The sequence below is a fragment of the Pan paniscus genome, chromosome 19 (genome assembly GCF_029289425.2).
Source record: "Pan paniscus chromosome 19, NHGRI_mPanPan1-v2.0_pri, whole genome shotgun sequence".
NCBI classification, from domain to species: domain Eukaryota; kingdom Metazoa; phylum Chordata; class Mammalia; order Primates; family Hominidae; genus Pan; species Pan paniscus.
In genome coordinates, this window is record NC_073268.2 from 71,739,551 (window position 1) to 71,764,380 (window position 24,830).

Below are 24,830 nucleotides of genomic sequence, written 5' to 3' on the forward strand. Positions count from 1 at the left end.
AAAATGCTCTAGCAAACAAAACAAAACACAAAAACCTGATGGGGACTTAGGGTTCATTATACTTTCTATTATTTTGGATATTGAAATTTCCTTTCCAACTCATATTCTTTCATTCCCACGTTTACAGTCTTCATTATTACCTCACAGTGGGCCTCACTGGAGATTTTACTGGTGTAGTGCAGAACCTCCAGCTCTATGTCCGTCTTAAACACTCGGCACTCAACGATCTCTGGGTGAAGAATGGTGTTGTTGACTTTGAACTTGCTGATGCCCTCGAAGGAAGCCTCCCTGCAGACGCTGCTGCTGTCTGTGTTGACGCCACGCAAAGTGAGGAGGACAGAGGGCTTCTGTGACGTCAGGACAATGGCAATCTCATCTGCGTCCTGGACGTCGTCCACGGCATACTTCTCCTTGAAGTGCTCCTTGGAATGGATCTTTCCCATCCAGGTGGCATGGCTGGCAGGAAGCCTGGGCACAAACAGGGCCGACTTCCCAGTGTCAGCGTCGATGAAGCCGTAGCAGCCTGGCTCGGTGACACCGAATGCGCAGTGAAAGAAGGACTCCTGGCGGAAGAGGAACCAGGTGTAGGTGCAGTAGCGCTGAGTCTCCTCTTAGCCCTGCAGGACCACTACTGAGCCGGCCTGCACAGCAGGGTTCTTCCGCAGCCCCTCACACCGGCGCTGCCGGTTCAAGGCAAAGAGCGCCAGAGGCACCTTCAGGGTTTCCTTCCCCAGCCAAAAGGAAGGTCCAGTGGCCACCGCCATGTTCGCCCAGCACCGGCGTCACGTGAAGTCTGAAGTCACTCTTATCCAGTTACATTTGACAGATGAGAAAATTAAAGCTCAGAAAGGGTAAGTGCATTGTCCAACATTTCCATCCAGTCAACGATGCAGCCAGGAGTGGAATCTGGTTCTGTTAAGCTCTAGAGCCCATCCTCAAGCACTACAGCACACTGTTAAGTTTGAGTGGTAAAGGTGGATGGATGGCCTGTTAAACAGCTCAGAGGTAGGAATGAGTGAGTTATGCATGGGAACCAGCAGTCAGGGGCGAAGAAATGAACCAATCGGTCACAAAAGAAATGATTCATAATGTGGATCCAGAAGGGAGATATTTGTGAATGGCCAAGATCAGGATTCAGTTTTTGTATGTATTGTGACAGATAAGAGAAAATCTCTATGTGTTCTTGAGTTTAAGAGCTAACACAATGGGTGAGATTAATGGTCATAGTGCTCATTGTGAAAAACATGAAAACACATGAATTCTGCAGTTGTTGCAACTTGTGAGATGCAGTGAGAGCTTGTGAGATGTCAGATTTGGCCCTGAGTGAAAGATGTAGGAGAGGTCTTTGTTATGCAAGTCTCTGGCATTTACTGCAACTGACTTGAACAACAAAATAAAAGATCTAAAAACACTTTGGGAATAGGTATGCATCATTCTGAAAGGGTATTACTGACGATAATGAAACTTCATGATAACAGTCACTAAACTAACAAATGCAGCAGAAGGCTCTGATCTCCTGAATGTTCACTAGTTGCTCAAGTGTAAACCAAGGGTCTCAACTCTACCTGTGCAGCCGTGTGCCCATTTTATAGAGGGGAGCATCAAGATTTGAAGAGGTTAAATATTTGCTTTACATTATGCAATTAGAAGTTATGATTGGCCAGGCATGGTGGCTCACGCCTGTAATTCCAGCACTTTGGGACGCTGAGGAGGGCGGATCACGAGGTCAGGAGTTTGAGACCAGCCTGGCCAACATGGTGAAACCCTGCCTCTACTAAAGATACAAAAAGTTAGCCTGATGTGATGGTGCATGCCTGTAATTTCAGGTACTCAGGAGGCTGAGGCAGGAGAATCGCTTGAACCCGGGAAGCAGAAGTTGCAGTGAGCCGAGATCTTGCCATTGCATTCCAGCCTGGACAACAGGGCGAAACTCTGTGTCAAAAAAAAAAAAAAAAAAGAAGTTATGATTGAGACTCAGGTCTGTCTGACTCCAGCTGTTAACCACTATGTTCTAAGCTCTACTATGGTCAAGAGATATCCTTTGAGCACATTTTTCAAGGTAATATGATAACACCACGGGGAAGAGAAATCTTAATCAGACATAGTATATATCCTTGACAAATTCACAGTGTACTGGGAAAGTACTAATCTCCTATAATGCATGGTGGAAAGTGATAAGAAAACAATGAATTCAGGGATGGAGAATTCACCTTTCAGAAGGCTGCCTGGAGGATGTGGCAGTTGAAGTAGGCTGTGAAAAAGGGGTAAGATGGGGCTATACTGCACCAAAAGAATAAGAATAGAGAGGAAAGAGGCGAGTGTTCCAAGTGAGAGGCAGGCCAGCAACAAAAATGAAGAGGTGGCAAACACAAGGCAGTTTTTGGAAAAGTTAAATGGCCAGTTTGATGGGACAGAAAGAGTATGTGTGGAAGTAGAGAAAATGCTGAAAAAAATACAATGCAGATTTAAATAGTATGAGTAATAATTATAGCTCATATTTGCCAGGCACCTAAAATGTGCCAGGCACTGTCCTTGGGGCTTTAAACTTATTATCTCACTGAAAAATTTCTAACTAGACTGTGAGATTGATATTATCCCCACCCTCATTTTACAGATAGATCTACCTGTAAAATCAGTTATCAATTTATCTGTAAAATGGGGGTGGGAATAACACCACTCTTGCAGTCTAGTTATTTAGAGAAGTAACTTGTCTAGGGACTTATGAAGATACTGGTGAAACTGAAACTCAAACACAAATTTATCTAATGCTAAAATTCTTATTCATGAAACCATATGGTCACCCAGTAAACATTACTGTTGATGCCAAATAAACTCTGCTTTAGAGCCACAGTTTTGATCCACTGGTCTTATTTTTTTTCTCCTCTGATTTATACATGTCTGACATACGTTGTCATTTCTCTGCAAACTTTCAGAGGACTAGGAGGGAAGAGTAGGTTCTAATTTCATCCTAGGGGAGAAAAAAAAAAAAGAAATGGAAAATGAGTTTAATTACTCTCTGCGAAAAAGCTGTCTCTTCTCCCCAAACTTAACAATATTAAGATTAGGTCTTCACATGATGCTGTAAGAGAACGGACTCATCCATCATTAGACATATCCTGGAAGAGGGACTGAGGGGATTATTTCCTGAGGCTCTGGATAGTATATCACTTGAAGCACCTTATAAGAAGGGATACTGTGCTTGGCTTTACACAGGATTGCTGATTTAGGGTGATCATACAACCTGGTTTGCCAAAAGTGGTCTTTATTTATGCCTATTAGCCTGGCATAATTATTAATGAAACCATCTTTACTCCCAAGTTGTAAGAGTTTAGAAGATGAATTATATGGTTTCCCTACTGAAGGTCAGAGTAATGAGAGGTTAGAGCAGCTGCCAGCACCGTTGCCTTGGGTGAGGTTTCTGTCTCACAGGGAGTTGCAGCCAAGAATCTGAAGGATTCTGCTTCTTCACAGTCTGGATGAATAAATAATGCCATAGGGATGTGAGCCCTACCCATTACTGAATGACTGTGGGTGTCCTTGACTGCTATCCAGAGATAGTAACATCAAGTAGTCTTCTTGGCATTTGAGGGGATGAACTGTGGGTAGGAAAAGAGGAGGGGCTGTACTCATCCATGAAGTCAGCAGTTTGGGGAATAGGAGGATATGGGCTAAGAACTTCAGTCTCAGGGGATCTCATTGAATTAGGGTCATGTAAAGGGAGACACATTGCACCTTGGTGATAGAAGGCTCCTTAGTGAGGCATTTATAAAGCCCCCGCTTAATCTCAGGAAGAATGTACCGACGTTGGAACAGTTATTCATAGTTATTGAAATTTCTTAGGCCAAAAATTAAAAAGTGTATAAATGACCACCTATCTTGGGTCACTTCTTAACTTGGCATGCTTTATTATTATTGATGGTTTGGAGGCTATTTTGTAATGCAATTTGTTCAGAAGGTATGTATTGGGTACCTAGAAGATGCTGGGCCACTGGGCTCAAGGCTGAGATTGGAAGAAATAGAAACCAGAATAAGATAATGTTGTTCTTGTTCATAAAGCTCATTCTCAGCATCCACTACGATATACCATTTAAGCAAATATTTAAAAATACCCCAAACAATACTGTATGTTGTTTATGGAAACATTCATATATAATGAAAGTACAAAAATATGCATGAGAATAATGCAACAACTTTTGGATACTGGTTAATCCTAAAGGGAGTGGGAGGGAAGGAAAGGGATGGCTCCAGGCTTTAGCTGTATGAAAAGCATTTTATTTTGGAGGAGGAGGGGTAGTGGGGGTGGGGAAGAGAGAGAGACATGAAATAAAAATAGCAACATTTTATCATCCATTATATCTTATTTAAATGTGTTAAATCTTAAAATATACCAGTGCACTTTTCTAAATGCCTGAAATATTTTATAATCAAAAATTAAAGTAAAAAAGGCCAGGCGCTGTGGCTCACACCTGTAATCCCAACACTTTGGGAAGCTGAGGTGGGCAGATTACCAGAGGTCAGGAGTTCAAGACCAGCATGGCCAACATGGTGAAACCCCATGTCTACTAAAAATACAAAATTAGCCATGCGTGGTGGTGCATGCCTGTGATCCCAGCTACTTGGGAGGCTGAGTCAGGAGAATTGCTTGAACCCAGGAGGTGGAGGTTGCAGTGAGCCGGGATCATACCACTGCACTCCAGCCTGGGTGACAGAGTGAGATTCTGTCTAAAAAAAAGAAAAAGAAAAAGAAAAAGTGAAACTGTCTAAAAAAAATTAAAGTAAAATTGTACCCAATAAATGTATACAACCATAATTTGTCAATTCACAATTTAAAAAATTAAAATTTACAACAGCCTTGTAAGGAAGATAGACCCATTAAAATGGATGGACCTTTTGTCATTACAAAGGCTTTTCCACAAAGCTGGTGAAGAAGAGAGATGGAAGGAGGAAGAGCGGGCAGAGAAGAGGGTGAGGCTAGGGCTCCTGGGGTCATGGAGTCTATGAAAAATCTGCAAGTGTGGTTGGACCATTTCACAAAAAGGGATATCTATACGCAATTGGAAGTTGTGTGAGATTCTCTAATGTGAACCTCTTCATCTACTCACATACAAGGGCCTGGTAAGAGTTGTTTTTTAAACTGAGGGAAGTGTCAGGTTCTTATCCTTGGTGATTCTGGCACAGAAAGAAATAGCATAGCAGGCACAGAATCAATAACCTACACGGTTGGTTAGCTCAGTGGAAGCGGTAGTTGAGAGTCAGAGTAGACCAAAAGGATCTACCTCTTGAGGAATTCACAGACAACTTGAGGAAGACTTTGGATTTTCACAGGGCAGGTCTTAAGCGTGAGTGAAATTGAGGCCATCTTCCCCAAAGCTGAAGAGCAGGGAGATCTCATTGGATCCTGGGTGATGCGGGACTCAGTAAACCCTTCAATGACAGTCATGAGTGAAACTCTAGGAAAAGATAGGGAAGGTATTTTCATTAAAAAAAATTTGTGGATACATAGTAGGTATATATATTTATAGGGTACATGAGATGTTTTGATAGAGGCATGCAATGCGAAAAAATCACATCATGGAGAATGGGGTATCCATCCCCTCAAGTATTTATCCTTTGAGTTACAAACAATCCAATTAACTCTTTAAGTTATTTTTAAAAGTACAATTGTTGTTATTGACTATAGTCAGTCCCCTCAAGCATTTATCCTTTGAGTTACAAACAATCCAGTTACACTCTTTAAATTATTTTAAAAGGTACAATTGTTATTATTGACTATAGTCACCCTATTGTGCTATCAAATAGTAGGTCTTATTCATTCTTTCATTTTTTTTTTGTACAATATGGGGATGATAGAAGAAAGACAGGGGTAGATAAAATGTGAGGGAGACAGAAAGAAGGAAGTAAGAATAAAGGCAAATGCATGTCATAGGAACTTGGAGAGAGGCACTTGGGGCTCCCCGAGGTCTCACTGAGGGATGCTTGAGGAAGAAGCAGCCATCCCGCTGGTCCTTGCTGGCTGAGAACATCCCCAGGTCCTCATGGAGCATGTGCGACAATAGAGGACTTCACTGTCCATACTCATTAGTGTCCTGAAGGAGATGTTGTTGGAGCATGGTGGCTGGACTTACCCACATGATTTGCTTTGTCCTGCCTTTCAGACTGTGGGCCACCAGGTGTTTTTTTACAAGGAGTCCTACCTGCAAACATACCAGGTACTTCCTCCAAGTTGCTGATTTATGACCACAAAATGGGCTGAGGTTCACAGTCCCTTTAACACCATAGGCAAGAAAGTAATAACTAGAAACACAAAGGGAGAGGAGTTATATTTTGCCATCTGCTGCAGTCACTGACCAAGCTTTAATCTTTTTTATTTTCTAGGTCTAGCGTTAGTGGGGGGCAGGTAGTAGCTTAGTTCCTAGATGGGAAAGAAGTTGGTCACAAGCAGATGGAGTAAGGGGTGAGATGATGAGGGAGGGGTACGGAAGAGGGAGGAGGCAAGAGCCTGGAGGACTTCAAGGGAGGAGAAGCAAAACAGGTTTCTTGGAAATGAAACTGCTTCCCCACAAGAACAGCCTGATGTGATAAGGGCAAAGTAATGAGAAACAGACAGCTCACATTTCCCTGGAAGTGCAGAGCCAAACAGCAACTGGATTTTGGCTGTTCCCAGATCATTGTATTAACCTAAGTCCCTCCCCAGGCCCCAAGTGGGAAATGGGGTGGGGGAACCTGTCTTCAAAGGCTCCCCACTGACTCCATGGCAAAGAGCTCAAACAGCAAGCTCTGCTCTCTCCACCTCCCAACCAATATTGCTCTTACCAGCATTGCAAATAGGGGGTGAATAGTCCTCCCTCAGCCCACTGTGTCCTTCTTCCAAATCTCCCCTCCTGTGTCCCCCACAGCTGCTTCACTAAATCATCCAGCTCAGAAAGAGCTGTCCACATGCTTGCCACTTATTCTCTTGCTGTGTGGAGGGCTTGTCTAATTTTAAGAGGCAGAAGGTAAGTGGAGTCTCCAATTTCATACAGCTCTCTGGGAGAAGGCCTCATTTGATAGCCCTTGTTCAAGGGAGTCAGTGGTGGGATCTGACGTTGGCTCAAACGGATTACCCCTCCCACCCCCTCCTAACCCAATATTTTGGCCGAGCTCCCCCTAGGCAGGATCCCCAGAGCTTTCTGCCGCTTGTAGCAAAACAGTCTGACTTCTTGCACCATCAAATGACCATGGTTTCTGAAACCTGGCAGGAGCAGCCTGCTTCTTTGCCAGCTGGAAAGGGGAAGGGGCAGGTCTGTAAGAAGAAAGTGAGACCTTGACTTCAAGCTGAGAGATCCATGGACCTGAAAAAATAAGGCCAACGTTCTCACCCAGAGTCTTCATCAGAGCCTAAGAACAAAACTAGGGGCAATTCCAAAGCAGAGACAGCTATGCAAAGGCAAAGATGGACACCTGTCACTTCAACGAGAGCCCTGCTGCGGAGGTTAAAAGAATAAGAAGGGGCCGGGGGTGTTGACACACATGTGTAGTCCCAGCTACTTGGGGGGCTAAGGTCAGAGGATTGCCTGAACCTGGGAGGTTGAGGCTGCAGTGATCATGATTGCGCCACTGCACTTAAGCCTGAGAGACAGACTGAGACCCTGTCTCAAAAAAAAAAAAAAAAAAAAAAGAATAAGAAGGGGTAGTAATGTAAATTTCCCATGTTTGCTGGAGACTGGTTTCTCCACAGGGTTTCCTCACTTGGTCCAAGTGGCCTCTAGATTTCCTAGTCCTAGATCCAACTTGGTGGAACATGAGCTCTCTTTTTCTTTTGTCATGGAGCCTGCGCAGCATATTGTTTGAGGTTCAGATTGCCTGTGAGTGCTGAGGGCTCTAAGTAGTGAGCTGGGTACTGCTGGGTGACTGTGGAAAGAATTGAAGTCTTGACCTGTGGGCTAACAGAAGAAGGACACATGGATTGATTTACAAATGGCTTAGTTTAGACTCACAAAGGTGTTCAGATGACTGCAAATTAAAAGGAAAAACATGGGGTACAAAGAAATCTATGTATCTGACACTTAAGAAACAATTATACAAGAGTCTTATCCGCTAGAATTAAAACTCTATTCGGTTAGGGGTTTTGATTTGTTTGATTTCTTGCTGCATCTCCAGTGCCTAGTATTCTTCCTAGGCATACTGAACGTATTAGACACTCAATAAAATTAATTTGAATGAACACATCTATTCCAGCACCAAATCTTCTTTCATAGTAATACTTGTTAGAAATATTTTCTAAATTTTATTTATTTATTTACTTACTATTTTTTACAGATCTCTCTCTCTGTCACCCAGGCTGGAGTGCAGTGGTGTTATCATAGCTCACTGCAGCCTCCAAACTCCTGGACTCAAGCAATCCTCCCTCCTCAGCTTCCTGAGTAAGCTGGTGCATACCATGCTCCTGGTGCATATCACCACATCTGGCTAATTTTTCAAACATTTTTTGTAGACGTGGCATCTTGCTTTGTTGCCTAGGCTGGTCTCCAACTCTTGGCTTCAAGCAGTCCTCCTGGTTCAATCTCCCAAAGTGCTGGGATTACAGGCGTGAGCCACCGTGCCGGGCCTTCTAAATTTCTTGTAATTTTATAGCAGCTGGAACAGACTCAGACAATTGTCATCTTAAGTCACAACTGCAATATGCATCTTGCCATGCCGGACTTAGTGTTGCTGGATACAGCCCAGCAATGGAATATTACATGGCAATTAATTTTGCATTCAAGAAGAGACTGTAAATCTGTTCATTCAACTAATATTAATTGAGATCTTACTTGAGCCAGGCACTCTACCCTGCTGGAGTAAGGACTTCATTGTTCCTTCCCTAATGGAGACTCCAGTCTGGTGGAAGTGAGAGGCATCATTACTTAGTCAAATGAATAAATATATCATTACAAATCATAATATAATGATGATGGTAGCTAACATTTACTGAATGCATAACTGCCTGCTAGGGATTGCGCTAAGCATTTTGCGCGTGTTATTTAATATTCTTAAAATTGAAGTAGCCAGGTAGCTGGGTGTGGTGGCTTGCGCCTGTAATCCCAGCACTTTGGGAGGCTGAGGCAGGTGGATCACCTGAGGTCCGGAGTTTGAGACCAGCCTGACCAACATGGAGAAACTCTGTCTGTACTAAAAATACAAGAACACTGAACTGAACACTTGTTGGGATGACCTGCCTGCAGAGAGGAGCTACTGTCTCTGCTAGGAGCTGAACTCTTGTCAGGACACCCTGACTACAGAGAGGAGCTGCCCAGTGTGGGTCTTCTCTGAGCTGTTCTATTGCTCAATAAAGCTTCTCTTCATCTTGCTCACCTTCCACATGTTTGCATACCTCATTCTTCCTGGTTGCAGGACAAGAACTCAGGACCCACCAAATGGCGAGGCTAAAAGAGCTGTAACACAAACATGGCTGAAACATGCCCCTTGCTCACCACGTTGTGGGTGAAGGGAAGGAGAGAAAAGCTGCAGCCCTTCAGGAAGCCCAGACCTGGGAGCTCCCTGAGTCAGGGTTATGACTCCCTCTTTGGGGCCCTGCAGTTCCTGGCATCTCCAAGCTTCCAGGCGCCACTGCATTCCCTGGTGCCAGCTGGAGAAGCTGCTTCCGGTGTGCCTGGTCAGCCATAGCCTCACAGAGAGCCGGTGCCCATGCTGGCACCTGGAGCTGCCTACCCTGTGGCAGCAGCAGGCGTGTCTGACTACACAGTGACTGGACCCCACGCTCCCTCACACACCCCTCGCTCACTCACACACCCCTCGCTGCTCCATGCCTGACTCTCAGTCTCCCTTGGAGACATGGGATCCAGGCTGGTAGCATGAGCTGAGTGCAGCCTGCCAGGCCAAAACAGAGGAACAAGCCCAGCAGGCCTGAGTAAAACTCGGGCAAAGGCGTCACTGGCCACAGGTTTCTAGCCAGAAAAGTGACACCCCAAAGATCTCGTAACAGTAATTTACATTCCCACCAACAATGCATAAGCATTCCCTTTTCACCATATCCATGCCAAGATCTCTTGTTTTTTGACTTTTTAATAATGGCCATTCTGGCTGGGATAAGGTGGTGGTATCTTGTGGTTTTAATTTGCATTTCCCTGATGAGCATTTTTTTCGTGTTTCTTTGTCATTTGTATGTATCTTCTTTTGAGAAGTGTCTATTCGTGCCATTTGCCCACTTTTTGATGGGATTATTATTTTTTTTTTCTGGCTGATTTTTTTAGTTCCTTGTAGAAGCTGGATATTAGACCTTTGTCAGATACATAGTTTGTGAGTATTTTCTCCCTCTCCATGAATTGTCTGTTTACTCTTTTGATTATTTCTTTTGCTGTGCAGATGCTTTTTAGTTTAATTAGGTCCCATTTATTTACTTTTGATTTTGTTGCATTTGCTTTTGAGGTCTTAGTCATAAATTCTTTGCCTACGCCAATGTCCAGGAGAGAAAAGCTAGTATATTTTTGAAACAGAAAGGCGGTGAATGATGTAATGATGATTAATCCTATGGCCCATCATGCTCAAATATAAGAGAACCAATGCCACAATTAAAATATAAAACTCAAAATTTATTTTTCCACTCTCAACTTTAAGATTAGTAGTTTACCCAGCACTTTGGGAGCCTAAGGCGGGCGGATCACAAGGTCAGGAGATCCAGACCATCCTGGCTAACACGGGGAAACCCCGTCTCTACTGAAAATACAAAGAATTAGCCGGACGTGGCTGTGTTCACCTGTAGTCCCAGCTACTTGGGAGGCTGAGGCAGGAGGATGGCACGAACCCGGGAGGCGGAGCTTGCAATCAGCCAAGATCACACCACCGCACTCCAGCCTGGGCGACAGAGTGAGACTCTGTCTCAAAAAAAAAAAAGATTAGTGGTTTAATATCAGCAAAACAATATTATCCATCACATTAAAGTAATGCCTCTGATTTGAACTTTATTAGATGAGTAAAGTTTGACATATTTATTTTATAAATTGGTGTACGTTATATTGTTGTATAAGTATAAAGAGCTTATGCTTATTTTATATTTGTAGATACTTAAGTAACCTTATGATAAAAATAAAATACTGTAAATCAACACTAGTTTTTTACACTAGTGATTTACACTAGTGTCTGTGAAACCTTTTTCCCCTCTTTATGGGAGACTATTTGTTACTGAATTTTGTGATGACAATATTATTTTAATTTTTCTATATCAAAATTACTCATCAATGATATACTGACTGGCACTACATACTAATGACTGTCATTTGAACAATAATCACTTCGAAGCTCTCCCCTCCAAATGCACAGTGCATATGCATAACATGTATGAGTCTATCTGCGCAATGCTTTTAGCTTTGAAATGCATATTCGCTATAACAGCATTTATCAAAATTTTATCTAAAATATATTACATTTCTACTATGTTTCATATACATATGCAGATTACATCATGGAACTATAACAATAGCTCTATGAAGTATACACTAATACTGGACCCATTTTATTGGTAAGCAAGGTGAGGCTCAAAGATAAAAAGTGAATTGTTCAAGGTTATAGGGTTAGTGACACAGAGAAGGGATTCAACTGAAACAATATGACTCCCTATATGTTCTCTTAACCATCAATTTTTGATAGCTTGTCCTTTAGTAATACCTATAATTTGTGTATAGATTGATTTTCTCCATTAGACATGAACTCTTGTAAAGCAAAAATAGTGTCTTAATTTTTTAACAACTTTAATTGAGGTAAAATTCACATACCCTATAAATCACTCATTTGTATAATTCAGTGGTTTTGTGCATATAACATTATTACTTTTTATAAATTGTGATTATATATAATAAAATTTGTCGTTTGTTCATTTTAAGTGTACAATTCCGTGACATTAATTCCATTTACAATGTTGTGCAACCACCTTCTCTATCTATTTCCAAACTTTTTCATGACCCCAAACAAAAACTCTGTAACCATTAAGCAATAATTCCCTATTCCCCTCTTCCCCAACACCCTGGTAATCTCTAATCTACTTTCTATCCTTATGAATTTGCCTAGAATGGTACATTATTGATCTTTATTCCCCATTACCTTGAACAGATGCCAAACTTGTAGGAAGTGGTCAATCCATATGTGTTGAACCAATGAAGAATAAAGACATGTTGTCCTTGCATCTTTGCCTAGACTATAATTTTTTTAAATGCTCCTCATTCTTCTGCACCAACATTCCTTCTTATACCATCTTCATTTACAACCCAGTTTATTAACTTATCCTCTCTAGGCAACTCTCCTCTTGTCCATGCCCTTATGCCATATCATCCAGAAATATATAACATACTGCTTCAGCTGCACAGAGGTAAATGAGCTGATAAAACAGCCAAAGATTCTGAGATAAATGAAAAAGGCTCCCACACAATCAAATGAATGACCATGACTAAGGGCATCTCACATGGGCATAGATGATTAAATACCAAGTCCCTGAACCGCTATCACTAGAAGGTATAGAAAATGAATTTTCTGTAAGAATTCACATCTTTAAGCAATGAGAGATGCATTTTCAAGCTGAACTCACCTGAATGTCACTCTCTGTCAACAAAAGCCATGGAGGTAACCAACAACCTCTTCTTTCTACAGTACAGAACAGAGAAGGGCAAGAGGAGGAGCAGGTTTAGCAGAGAGGCAACACTAGGACACGTTGTTTCTGAAGTGGTTTACGAATGACAAGTAGAAGTGGTGAATACAAAATGAAAATTAGAGGAGGTAGTTCTTCCAGTTGTTTAAAAAGAGAGAGAAATAAGCAACAGCTGCAGCTTGTGTTCTGCTATTTGAAGGTGAACTCTTCCTTTAGAATTTCAGACTTTTAGCAACAGCATAGCGGTTGAAACTACAGAAATGATGTTGATACACTTAAATTCAGTACTTTCAGCAGTTGCAAATAGATAAAGAATTTTCTGCATTTTGTATAAAACCACCGATAGAATAAAGTAATAGTGGCCAGGCACAGTGGCTCACGCCTTTAATCCCAGCACTTTAGGAAGCTGAGGTGGGTGGATCACGAGGTCAGGAGTTCAAGACCAGCCTGACCAGGATGGTGTAACCCCATCTCTACTCAAAATACAAAAATTAGCCAGGTGTGGTGGTGGGCACTTGTAATCCCAGCTACTCAGGAGGCTGAGGCAGAGAATTGTTTGAACCCGGGAGGCGGAGGTTGCAGTGAGCCGAGATCGTGCTCCGGCCTGGGCGACAGAGCGAGACTCACTCTCAAAAAAAGAAAAAAAAGCAATAGTAATATATGGATCCATATATTAAAACAATAAGTAATATATGGATCCATATATATTAAGACAACAAGTAATATATGGATCAATAATTAAAACAAAGAATGGGATCAATGGACTATTAAAAACATGAACAAGGTGAGAGAGATAAGAGGGAAAAGGAAAGAGGGGAGAATATTCAAAACATGAACAAGGTGAGAGAGATGAGAGGGAAAAGGAAAGAGGAGAGAAAAAAGAGACTCTAGGACATACCAAGACAGAGGTTTTGCCCTGAGCTACACCTGAATAAGAATTCACTAATTTCTTAAAAACGAGGAAATGAAATTTAATACTGGAACACTATATATTTCTTTTATATCATATGTATAGATTTATGCTTAGGTTAACAACTTAGTAAAGTGAATGTTGTTTCTCCCATATTGTGGATTAAGTCATTCTTAACTAATAATTTTGTGGTCTTTAAGGAGTCCCAGATCAAATCCATACCTGGGTCACTTGTTTGCAATAGGCACTATAAAAAATTATATTGAAGATTCTGTTGCTAAGCTAAGCAGTGCCCCCTGAAGATTGTTGCCTTGACAAGGATAATCACTCTTGGATGAGTTAGACATTGCAGAGGTACTTGATGGGTGACCTGCATGGGCCCTTTCTCAGAGCCTTATTACCATGTATTTTTCCAAACACTTAGTAGAGATAAGAGTTGGCCTCATAAACCTTAGTTATATTCATTAGGTCCTAGGCCAGTTTATTCTTTCATTTAGGAAGTATATATTGAGTATAGACTCTGCATCAGGGGCTTTACTGTGTAAAATGCTGGGAGACCATGAGAATACCTGTCAGTGTACAATTTTCAAAATGTTAAAAACATAATTCTCATGAAAAACACAGAGAGCAAATGTCAAAGTTGTATTTGAGTCATTCATGAGGGATTCATCAAGATAATCAAGCCGATTCAAAGAAAGATATGGGGTAAAAAAAATATGCTATATATACATATATGAATACATATGTACACGTAGAAAAGGAGAGAGAGAGATAGAAGAAGAGAGTCAGTTTAACCAAAAAAAGTGCTGGAATAAGATTTCTAAATTGGATTAAAAAACGGTCAATTTCTACAGTATAGTAAAATCGTAACTTTGGGGGTAATAATTCTGTCTACTAGACAAAAATCATTTACATATTATCAGTTTCCTACAAGTTCAACCTTAACTTTACAGAGTCTGGCCCTTTATTAAGGTAAAAAGTACGTCAAATGAAAACCAGTTGACCCATGGACAGGCTTATTACCCAATGCTCTATGACATGGACAGAACACGCAGTCATCCTTCTTTCCTTATTTCTAAGTTTTGGGTGATCTTTCTTCTCATGATGAACAAAAGCAGAGTCTCTACGCTCAAGGATCTATCACCTAGTCACATTATCATTGCATTACCAATTACACAAATACATGGAGATTTCAACTGTGTTGAGAGTTGTGAAGGAGGGTACACAATGGTTATAAGCGTTTACAACAGGGATTTTTCTAAGCAGGGGATCAGGAAGGCACCAGTGAGGAAGGAGACACCAGAGGGGGAAACACTGGGGAACATTGGGCAGCAGTGAACCAGATGGGCCCTCATTTCTTCCCTACCCACACATCTCTCCATGGCTTTAAGCACCATGTATGTGACGATTTCTCTCACACGTACACATTTAGTCCTTTCTCTCCTCAAAACTTCAGACCTGAGAGTTCACTTGGATGGCACACAGGCATCTCACCTTGGCATGTTCAAAGCAGAATTCTCAGTCCTGCTCACACCAAACATCAACCCTTCTCATAGCCTTTCTGTTTTAGTAAGTGGCACCACCGTCCCTCCAATTGATCAAAACAAAGGTTTAGGAATTCTTTCCGATTTTTCTCTTTCCCTCACTCTTTCCCTACCCCAAAGCAGTTTGTCAGTTAACACTGCCTGCTCCTCCCTTATAGTATGCAAAATCCACCACTTTCACACCACTACCCAGGGCCAAGACATCAACATCCCCTCTCTCGTGAACTATTTCGATGTTTGCATCAAGACTTCATTCTCCACTTAGCAGCCAAAAGGTAAATCTCAGCTAAAAGGTAAATCCTATCCTGTCGCTCTTCTAAAATCCCTCCAGTGGTAATTGGAATAAAATCTAAACTCCTCCCACTGACTCACACAGCCCTACGACACCCGACATTCGTAACTTTTGACTCAACTGTTACTATTTCCACTCCCACCCCGAGCCCCACCCCTAACTCCACTCTGGTCACACAATCCTTCTTTCAGTTCTTCAAACATTCCATGCTTATTCCCAGCTTATGGCCTTTGAGCTTGTAGTTCTCTCTTTCTGACATATTTTTCCTTGTTACTTTTGCCTGTCTGTCTCCTTTCGTTATCCAGATCTCAAGCTTAAATATTACATCTTTAGAAAGGTCTTCCCTAACCACCCATCCAACCTACACCTAGTTTCTCTCCATCAGATCTTTTGACTTTAATTCTCTGCATGATATCATCATGAGCTGCTATTTCTTCTTGTTTACTTCCTCTTTTTTCTCTGTCTGCCCTTCCCAACCCAACCCCTCCATACATGTCTTGAATTTTAGTTGTAACTCCAGTGCCTACAACAGTGCTTAACACATAGCAGGTTCTAGAAAATAGTTTTTGAATACATGAACAAGCAAAGAGGGAAAGGACAATCACTCAGACAAAAAGAGACAAAAGGAACATAAAGGACTGAAAAAAAAATTCAGCGTAGTGAGAAGCTGGGAGCACAGAGAGTAGGAGGGAGCAGGGTGAAAAGGACAGCGGAGAGCAGAAGCCTCCAGCCCACGCAGCACTCGGAGGGATTTTAAGGAGTTTCATCTTCATCCAAATACTAATGAGAAGGCAGACACAGGGCTGAGAAAAGGATAATATGCTAGTGATCTTGAACTCAAACTGAAAGAGACTTAATAGGAAAAATAAGGCCACTGCTGTAGTGATGGGCCCCCGGGTAGTCAGAGCAGAAATGCACTGACCCACATCAGTTCATTTCTCTCCCCATGACACACACAGTCATCATCGCTTCCAGCCTCGCCACCATAAAGTGAACAACAGCCCATGGAATGAACTTTCACTTCTTCAAGAGCATAATGCTGCTTTCCAACCCAGGCCCGCCCTGCATGCGGTTTCCTCTACATACAAAGCTCCTCCAACTTCCACATGCCTAGTTAACTCCTTTTTTCCCCTTCATTTCTCTGCTGAAACCTCATTTTCTCAGGAAAAGCCTTCTTGGACCCTCTCCCCGCCCCATACTGTGTCAGGGCCCACTGTTATAGTTCCCTGAACTGTAACTCCAAGAAATTACCATTATTTCTTTCATAGCAGTAATCAGTATCACATGCGGTTGAAAATGAAAGCTGTTAGACTGCGTAGCATCCCAGATTTTCTACGTGGTAGCTGTGTAAACATAGGCAAATTATATAATTTCCTTGAAGACTTCAGTTTCATCATCTGTAAAATAGGAATAATAGTCCCTACTTCAAAAAAAATTTTTTTTTTTTTTTTTTTTTGAGACGGTGTTTCGCCTTTGTTGCCCAGGCTGGAGTGCAGTGGCGCGATCTCGGCCCACCGCAACCTCTGCCTCCGGGTTCAAGAGATTCTCCTCCTCTCAGGGGAGGCCTTCCCATGCCCCGATAGTGCAGAGATGCCTGACTGTGCAGCCTGGGTTGGGTGGCTGCAGCTGTGCCCGAGGGGGTGGGGCTCCTTCCTGCTCTGTGGAGTGGGAGGCCCGAGTCTGCAGCCATGACTTGGGCTGTTGTAGCTGCACATGGGGAATTCCCTCCCCATCAGCTCGGAAGTGTTGTGATTCCCACTTGTTGCCAGCTCCACGGAGTGTGCAGCCCTGGCTGAACTTCGCTGTTGCAGCCAGCGTAATGGTAGCGGCTGCCCCAGATGGGCTGCAGGCACCATCATTAGCACAGCCCTCTAGGAAAAGCATTATGGCGATTTCTCAAAGAACTAAAAGTAAATCTACCATTCAATCCAGCAGTCCTACTACTGGGTATCTACCCAAAGGAAAAGAAGTAGTGATATTGAAAAGACACCTGCATGTATATGTTTATGGCAGCACAACTCACAATTGCAAAGATAATGGACCATCAATTGATAAGTGGATAATGAAAATGTGTTATATATACACCATGGAATACTACTCAGCCATAAAAAATGAACAAAATGATGTCTTTTGCAGCAACTTGGATGGAGTTAGAGGCTATCATTCTAAGTGAAGTAACTCAGAAATGGAAAACCAAATATATATTCTGACTTCTAAGTGGGAGCTAAGCTATGGGTACACAAAAGCATACAGAGAGGTATAATGGACACTGGATACTCAGAAGTGGGGGGAGTGAGCGGGGGTGAGGGATAAAAAATCACATATTGGGTACAATGTACACTCCTTGGTGACCAGTGCACTAAAATCTGACTTCACCACTATACAATTCATCCATATGACCAAAAACCACTTGTACCCCAAAAGCTATTGAAATAACAAGATTATATGTATATGCGATTATATATATATAATTATATATATATGTGTGTTTTCCTGGTTTATATATATAATTTATATATATACATATATATGTATATATGTATATATATGTATATATACAAAACCAGGAGAAATTCTAACTGGGTTAAATATATAAATATATATTTATAATTTCTTGTTTGTTTGTTTGAGACAGAGTCTCACTCTATCACCCCGGCTGGAGCGCAGTGGCGCCATCTTGGCTCACCGTAACCTCTGCCTCCTGGGTTCAAGCGATTCTCATGCCTCAGCCTCTTAACGTAGCTGGGTTTACAGGCATGTGCCATCCTACCCTGCTAATTTTTGTAATTTTAGTAGAGACAGGGCTTTGCCATGTAGACCAGGCTGGTATCAAACTCCTGACCTCAAGCAATTGGTCTGCCTTGACCTCCCAAAATGTTGGGATTATAGGCGTAAGCCACTGCACCCAACCTATAATTGTTTTTAATAATTATTATAGGCATTACAGCCCAAAAAACTGAATGACATTTCTTCACGTGAATCTATTACTCTTACTTATACTGAGAAGTGGATATCATAGCATCCACTCACAACTTAACAGACTACTGGCAGACACAGCACAAGGAGTTTTGCATTTAAGGTATCTATGTGATGTTCTTCTACGTGATGTTTCAGTTCTTTCAATTCCTTTCTCTGCACAACTGTAAACCTTCAATTAAAAAGTGCTCTGTGGGGTCATTTGGCCTTCACTTAGTGCTAATGCAATTAGCATCACAAAAGCAAGGGCCCTGAAATTGTATGGAAAAACTCTGTTATCCAGTGGTCATCTAGAATAGGCAGAATGTTTTTAGATTAAGTTCAGTGATGTATTATCATTGAAGTGAAAACAGAATTTAAAATTCACATGGAACTTTCAGACCTCAGGGTGTGCTTTTGCTGATACTCATGTGTGTGCAGTTGACGGTTTGTTACAGTGCTACGTATTATTGATGTTCCAGTGCTCTTTTTGTATTTCCTCTCTTCCTAAGCTTCCTGGCTGACACAGCCTCTCTGTGCATAGCCTTCTACAATCATCATGTTACCATGCAAATGAAAAGTCTAGTTATATCTATATCTACATTTATCTGTCTTTTTTTTGAAACAGGGTCTTGCTCTGTTGCCCAGGCTGGAGTGCAGTGGTGCGATCTCAGCTCACTGCAACCTCTGCCTCCAGGTTCAAGTGATTCTCCTGCCTCAGCCTCCCAAATAGCTGGGATTACAGGTGCACACCACCACCCCTGGCTAATTTTTATATTTTTAGTAGATATAGGATTTCACCATGTTGGCCAGGCTGTTCTTGAACTCCTGACCTCAAGTGATCCACTTGCCTCAGCCTCCCAAAGCGCTGGGATTACAGGTATGAGCCACTGTGCCCAGCCTGTGTATTTTTATGTAAATTTAAGGTAAAAAGTAGCACCATTGGGTGCCTTTTCAAAATTGCTCTTTGTTGTATCTTGCATATTATTCCTCCACTGATGAGAAATTCTGAGAAGATAAATACCACTGAGCAACTATAATTCATAGGAATACTTTGTTTAAGGTTCATGCCTAAATTTCTGTATCACAGATTCCCAAATCTGAAATTATCTGAAATTATAGCCCATATCCAAATATGCAGCCGCTAAACTCAAGTTAGAACTGTGATTCTTTCTTAGCTGCGTCTTTATTTTCTGTAAATGTGAGAGGATTGCATAAAATAATCACTGGCACTATGGTTAGGCCAAGTATTCTTTGATTCTCGGGTTTCTCATCTGATTTAATTAATCTTTTTTATGGACTACAGTAATGTCCCCACTGGACAAGAAGATTCATGAGGATTGGAACTTCATCTATTTTCTTTATGCTTTATTCCTCAGCATGAAGTTTTGCACATATTAGGCACTCAATAAGTAAGTATAGAATTAGCATTTATTGAATCTCAATAATATAACCCCAGACATCAGATTTGTCTCTATTCACCAGCCCCACAGATTTGATCATGATATTCTTCCACTTCACAATCTCTGAAGGGACTCGCATTGCCTACTTAGAAAGTGAAATCTAAATCCCTTCCAATGGCATCTAAGGGCATTCACAATCCAGTTCGCCGTATATGATGATGTAGTAAAATGTCAGCCAGGAAACTTAGGAAGAGAGGAAAAACAGAAAGTATTAGTCCCATTTCCGCCACTCTGCCCTCTGTACAACAGCCACATTAAACTATTTATTGTGACTTACTATTATGACTATGAAACTGTCATTTCATTGCTCCATCCACCAATTTTGAAAGTGATACCTTTTTACAAGTTTGATTTGCATCTCCAGTAAATGTAGAGAGCTGAGATTTCCCCACATATTTTAAGTAAATGACTTTGTTTTTGTCATTTTTGCTATGGGTATATGGGTATTTCATTTTTTCTCTTATTAATATGGGCATTTTACTGATTTGGAGCTTGTGTTTAATTCTTAATATATGACTACTACTAATTTTTATGATAAATCCTTTACATAATCTTAACACTCCATTCATTTGTTCTTTTAACTATTGTTTCATAATTTTTTCTTTATTTTAAAATATTTTAGTTTGTGTAATCCAAACTTTTTCTGGAAGTCTGAAAATAATTTATCTTCTCTAAACAATGAAAAAATATATGCTATTGGTTATAGGTGTTTTACATTAATTATTAATATTCCTCTATTCAAAATGTCTGTTCAATTTCTCCTATTAGTTTACTAAATTTATACCTATGATATCTGTATGCATTTAGCAAAATTAAACTTTGAAATAATTAAAAATGGTATAATTTAGCATTTCCAACTTCTTCCTCTTGCTCTTATTTTTATTTGATCTGTTGCTAACTATATTTCCTTTGGCTTATAGTTGAATGTTTGAAAGTTCAAGTTTTTCTTTTTTATTTCCACTTGGACTTTATCTTGTCATTTCTAAGCTAAAGAAGTTAATTGCTGAATTTTTTGAGTCCTCAAAAAAGCTTACTGAAAGTTTATGGGAAACTGAAAAGATGTGGAGATTTCTAGGCAACTGAAAGTTTTAAACATTTTTTTACTTATTGTAAAATTCCCTTCCTTCCTTCCTTCCTTCCTTCCTTCCTTCCTTCCTTCCTTCCTTCCTTCCTTCCTTCCTTCCTTCCTCACTTTCTCACTTTCTCTCTTTCTTTCTTTCTCAGAATCTTGCTTGGTCACCCAGGCTGGAGTGCAGTGGCATGATCTTGGCTCACTGCAATCTCTGCCTCCTGGGTTCAAGCGATTCTGCTGCCTCAGCCTCATGAGTAGATGGGACTACAGGCATGTGCCACCATGCCCAGCTAATTTATTTTATTTTTTGTATTTTTAGTAGAGATGGGGTTTCACTATTTTGGCCAGGATGGTCTTGAACTCCTAACCTCAGGTGATCCACCTGCCTCAGCCTCCCAAAGACTGGGATTACAGGTGTGAACCACTGCGCCCGGCCTGTAAAAGTAGTTTCTATACTTTCATTTAACTGGACAATCCAAATAATAATTTCATTTTCATTCATGTCAATTGAGAAGTGCAGTACCACATTCCCTGACATCAGGGAACTCTCCATCTAGTTAGGAGCACAGAAGAGGAACAGATAATGAACAATACTGCAATTCATTAAGGGCCCTGCTAGCTGTATGAGTAACGCATTACAGGAGTGTAGAGGTAAGAAATTATAGCACTTAACCTTTCTGAAGTAGAGAATTCTATGATGACTTCATTAAGAAAATCATCTTCCCAGAATTTTAAGACTGAGTAGATCACAGCCAGTAGGAAAAGGATATTTTACCTAGGTCATACTCATTGTATTATGGCTTGGAAGAATGTTTCCTTTCTAAGTATTTTACTTTTAGAGAGGTGATAGTGCCTTTGATTTTTCTCAATGCTTTTGTCCCTTGGCTATGCTACTGAGTGTGAACAAATTTCCTATTGTCTAAGGGACTGGTCATGAGATATAGGATACCACTGTTATAAAACTTTCTTTCTAGGGTTTTTGTTTTATTTACTAATGGGATTCATCCAGCATTTTCCAGTGTTTTCCATGGTACATCATTAGGCCTGAAGGATGTGCTAAGGAAACAAAAGTTCAAATATTTGCAAATAGCCACATGTGATTCCTTTCTTGGAGATTAACAATGCATAGCTCTAACAGTGAGGTTAAAAAATCATACTGGCAGGCACAAGATTTCATCTTTAAAAAAGTGTTGTATTTCTTTCATAAAATACCTTTATAAGCTGCTAGGAGAAGAAGGTGTGGCACCGAGGACTTGGGTTAGCAAGATACAAAATCGCGCAAGAGACAACTAACTCACTGTGCATTGGAAATGCAAAGGAATTTGAGGGTGGAAGAAGAGTAGAGAAAAGAGTGGGAGCAAGAGAAAGGAGAAATGAGTGTGACTCAGTGATGTGGTGGATTTTAGTTATTTGCATTGCTGCCATGTCTGTTTATTATAGTCTGTTGCACACACCAAGAACTTGTACAAGAAGAATGTAACTGATTTTTGCATGTAGATCAACACCAGACTGGAATTAGAGTAAGGCACAGTAAAGAACCAAGATTCAGAGAAAGCCAGAAGACAGAGCCATTGGTGATTACAGGCACGTAAACCTTGTAGTATTTCATTGAAATCACGGGGAAGATAATGGATTTTACCTCAAGGCAAAAAGAAGGGGTTCATACAATCTTTTTTTAATCTTAAAATACAGGAGACCACAGCTGGCACGGGGATTGTATGCATGCAGTAAATGTGTTATTTTTATAATCAGATTAATTAAAGATTCTGTTTTTATTTCTAAAAATAATTCTCAAATTTTGTTTTGCTCTGATAGGCTTTTGGTAGGTATTTGGCAGCAGAGTACTCCACAAGACTATCTTCTCCAAGATTACAAACCCCATGAAGTGTCTGGAATGTAGCTATTTAAGGTTGCCTATTACAAATACACATGTCTTAGTAGATAGTCGAGCTGAGGTAAGGTTGACATTTTTAAGTGCAAATTGTTAAGTCTGAGAAGCACAGGTGATGAACACAAGGATATCTCACCACTTCTATTAGGTGGCCTAAAGGAGTGTCCTCAGTTCAGCATCTCATAACAATCAATATATTGGTTTAGGCTTAAAACATTCTTTAACTTATTCCTGATTTTCTTTTGTTTGGGAGAACCAGGGAGCTGGAACCTCACCTAATTGCAACTTTTAAGGTCATTATCTATTCTTGAAAATGTATTCATACTGTTTATATTTCATTTTCAACCATCTTGATCCCTGGAAATACACTGTTTGGTCCCTAGGTTCACCTATCACCTTTAGGTCATGACCACAGGTCTACAGATTTAACCTCCATGCCATGGATTGGCCTTGGACCTAGAGTTTTCTTAGATCTGGTATACCACAGCTTCCTGGAACTTCTCCTGGTGCTTTGCTTCTACCCACATGGGTAGGTGCTTTGCTTCTACCCAATCTCTGCCTCAAGAGTCCAGGTAGCATAGGGGTTAAGAGTGTGCAATTGGGTGCCAAATGGTTGACTTCTAATCTTGGCTTGGCTGTTTAGGAACAGTGATTGTGTAAGTGATTTGACCTCTCTAACTCTCAGTGACTCATCTGTAATGCGGGAATAAAAATACTTCCTTCCTCAGAGATTGTTGTGAAGATTAATTAGATAACGCATGAAAAATCCTAGTACATTCTCTAGCATATCATAAGTGTTCAGTAAACAAAAGCTGTAACTTTATGTATTATTTCAATTTCTATTTTCCTCCTACCTTCTTTGGTGCTTTTGTTGGGCTGACAACAGAGCCTGCCGAACCTCCATCAGTTCCCACACTTTCCCTTCTTGTCAGCAGGATGCAGTAGAAAGAGCATGGACCTGGAAATGTGATAGACCTAGTTCAGAACTGTGCTTACACAACTTTTGTGAACTCATGGCCTTGTATTGTATAATATTTAATGTCCTGAAGCCTTAGTTTCCTCACCTATATAGTGGAGATAATAAAACAAACTTATAGAGGTTGTTGAAAATTAATAGATATCCTCACCCTTCCCACTCCAGTGAGCAAGGTGCCTTGCCCATAGTCAATTGTTATTGAAAACAAGCACCCCACTTTTTCCTCGTATCTAAATTTCTTTCAGATTCCACCCAGGTCATCCAAATTCTGATCTGGGATCAACACTGCTCTCCTCCTATTCCTACCTTACCAGAAAGGCCATGTCTTTAGGCCTTATGCAAGGATACACTAGTAGAATGGTGAAAACCTGGATTTGATTCCTACTTTTCCCCATGTTTGTGCTCAGTAACTTCAGGTAAGTTTTTAAATTTCTGACATTTAATTTTCTTCTTAAAATAGAGAGAATGAAACTCATTTCAAAAGGTTGTTGTGGAGATCAACTTAAATTTGCTTACATAGTAAATTTTGAACACCTGCTATGTGCCAGCCATAGTGCAAGGTACTGGGATTTCAATAGTGAGCCACCTAGAGAGTGCAAGTGTATGGTGCTTAGCACAGTGCCTGGTATACAGGAAGCATGAACATGTAATGTATGTCATCATCATCATCATCATCTCTACATCATGCTACATAAGCACAGAATAATTCAATAATTACAAATAAAATAAATACATTTTCTATAAAATATATTTATATAAAATGTAAATAAAATAATTACATTTTAAATTATCTAATCCAAATCAAAATAAATAAATCTTTGAATTATTTTAGGAATTCTTGGGAGCTATGTCTTCTCACAGAGGTTTCCGTGATCCCCATGAGCATCTAGCTACAGTTAAAAGCCACAGTAATGTAAAAATGTATTCAAATGATGCCAACATACAACTGAGGTTGTAAACCACTGGTGTAGAGTCTACTATAGTGTAGTTAGTACCCGACTGAAGGAGATGAGTAGGCCAGGTTGTCCTAAAGAACTAATAATATTTTCAAAATTAAGTGATTGAACAGTGGAATGGATAAATTGTGGTATATTCATATAATGGAATACTA

The 24,830-nt window shown here is 40.7% G+C and overlaps 1 protein-coding gene and 1 long non-coding RNA gene across 4 annotated transcripts in view; one reads left to right on the forward strand and one right to left on the reverse strand.

Annotated features, from left to right (window-relative positions):
* LOC134729460 (xaa-Pro dipeptidase-like) overlaps positions 1–1,039 on the reverse strand; it is a 34,935-nt gene extending 33,896 nt beyond the window's left edge. Inside the window, exon 1 of one of the 3 annotated variants that reach the window (XR_010110571.1) lies at positions 141–1,039. Coding sequence is in view for 2 of the 3 variants with exons in the window: in XM_063598772.1 (XP_063454842.1) it covers positions 141–443 (303 nt within the window). In the remaining variant the exon portion in view is untranslated. The remainder of the gene's footprint in view (positions 1–140) is intronic. The other 2 variants (XM_063598772.1, XM_063598773.1) reach the window with 2 other exon arrangements.
* LOC134729461 (uncharacterized) overlaps positions 1–24,830 on the forward strand; it is a 161,998-nt gene that overhangs the window by 67,240 nt on the left and 69,928 nt on the right. The window lies entirely within an intron of this gene.